We start from the raw sequence: 2,164 nt of genomic DNA, 5'->3' as shown, positions 1-2,164 counted from the left end.
CACGCACACGCCGCACAGCAGAGCGGCCAGCAAGAACGGCACGTGGCGCGCACTCATCGTCATGGTCACAAGTCGCTTGAGTCGCTTGTCTCCGCGAGGGGGAGAAAAAAGGAGCCGGTGCGGCACACACACAGCGGGGAGAGCAGCACCACACGGCCACGCAGGCCCGCACACCCCAACAGCAACAGCCTAACACACACACATACACACACACACACACAGAAAGGACCGTTGTGAAAGACCCGCTTAAGTGGGCGACGCACAGCCATGCGTGAAGCAAACCCCAAACACAAGTTAAAAGCAGAAAACAAAGACCCCATCCCTCCCTCCTATCGATACACACCCCAGTGAGTATATTCAGGGAATGCTTAAAGAGTTTACGCCCTTCACGGGGCAGCAAATGAAGTGGGAAGCAAACATGTTACGCGTGTGCCCATTCATCCCCAAGGGCCACACGCAATTACTGCGGTCCCACCTTCCCGTGCACACACTGATCAGCACGCAACCGGACAGGCCAGCGCCCCCATCACAAGAAGAAGGAACGCCAGCGGCGCACGCACCCACGCAGGATTGGTGCTGCTGTCGTCCGTCATTCCAATGTCATATTTGCCTGCGGGCCCATCGCTTTTGTTAACAGTTAGCAACGCAGTAGTTGTCTCCTCTTCTGCTGGTGAACGCTCTTCGACACGATTGTTATGAGTGTCCGTGGCTGCATTGCTTGCTTCAGCCGCAACCTCTGCTTCGCCTACAGTGTCAGACTTATCGACTGCGGGCGACGCATTCGCGTCGGGTGACTTTGCAGCGCTCTCTCCCATTGGGTGTGGCTCAGCAACAGCAACAGCAGCCTCAGGCTTTTTATCCGCACCGCTCTGTGTGTGGGGAGGAGCCGCAGTGGCCCTGGTGGGCGGCACAACAGATGAAGGCATCTTCTTTTCATTCACAGAGTGTGGCCCAGATGCGTGATGCGAACCCGAGGCCCCCGTTGGAGTCTCTTTCGCTTTTTCAGTCAATACCTTCAACTCTTCCCTTGCTTTTTGGAGCGATGCATCAATAGCTCTTTTGGCGTCTTTCGCCAAATCCATTGCTTCTTTAGTGGAGCCCAATGCTTTTTCTGCAAGCTCAGCAGCCTGTTTAGTATCCTTTAATGCAGCACCAATACTCTTCGCGGCACTTTGAGCACTCGTCTCCGCCTCCTTGGCTTTCGTCTTTGCTTCTGCGGCACTTGTTTTTGCCTTTCCAACAAAATCCTTTACATCTTTACTTACAGCTGTCACTTCACTCTCGGCCTCAACGGGCTTTAATTTCGTGTCTGCCTCCATAACATTATCTTTTGCGTGCGTAGCACTCGTAGCCGCCAAATCCGTGTTTGTCTTCGCAGCCAAGATGTTCGTCAGTGCCTGCTCAATCTTATTCACCGCCGCGGAAGCAGTCGAAGCAATATTCGCAGCGTTCATTTTTGCCTCCCTAGCCTTCTCAGCGACCTCGGAGAGTTTCTGCACGATGCCATCAGGCATTCCATTCGCCCCCTTTACACTCTCCGCCGCATCCTCGGCGCTCTGCACTGCTGCCTCAGACAGTTTCTGTGCTTTCTTTGTCTTTTCCAGTGCTTTCTTCGCATTTTCCTCGGCCCCCCTGAGTAGCACCTCAGCAGTCGAAGCATTATCCGCAGCCCTGTTGGCTTTATCCGCCACAGTTTGCGCGCTCTTGGAAGCAGTCGGGAGATTACATGCACTCAACGACGTTTTCTTAACGCTACCAGATGTCACATCAGGAAACTTTGAAATCTCTTCGAACGCTTTGCCAGCTTCACTCAATGCACTCGCTGTCAGAGTCACCACATTTTGGACGTGTAGATTTGCCTTTTCGGCACTCCCCTCTACAGCCATAGATTCAGCAGCAGCGGCGTCATATTGAGCAGAAGCCTGCCCGGCTTCCTTCAACACTTGTTGCGTGTTCGTCGCGGCAGTGGACAACACAGCCCCCCTTGCCTCCACCGCAGCCTTATCGGCAGCAGCATCAGCCGTCACGCAGAATGAAACACAGCACAGCGCTGCGGTCAACACACACACAACGCGGCACACAGTCGCCATGGTTCAATATCGCTTGAGCAGCTGGGGTCTGCAGGGAGGAGAAAAGAGAAACGCTGCACAGCAGGCAACCCCAA

General features: G+C 54.3%; 1 protein-coding gene across 1 annotated transcript; it reads right to left on the bottom strand.

Moving 5' to 3' along the window:
* Positions 1–494: 494 nt before the first annotated feature.
* Positions 495–2,090, bottom strand: DQ04_17771000 (hypothetical protein; the record flags this gene model as incomplete). The annotated part of the gene is made up of 1 exon (XM_009317633.1): positions 495–2,090. The coding sequence occupies one exon, from the start codon at positions 2,088–2,090 to the stop codon at positions 495–497; it is 1,596 nt and encodes a 531-aa protein (XP_009315908.1).
* Positions 2,091–2,164: the final 74 nt, after the last annotated feature.

This window comes from Trypanosoma grayi (assembly GCF_000691245.1).
Source record: "Trypanosoma grayi strain ANR4 Tgr_1777_V1, whole genome shotgun sequence".
NCBI lineage: Eukaryota > Euglenozoa > Kinetoplastea > Trypanosomatida > Trypanosomatidae > Trypanosoma > Trypanosoma grayi.
The sequence above is the reverse complement of the archived record's forward strand: the minus strand, read 5'-3'. Positions and strand labels throughout refer to the sequence as shown.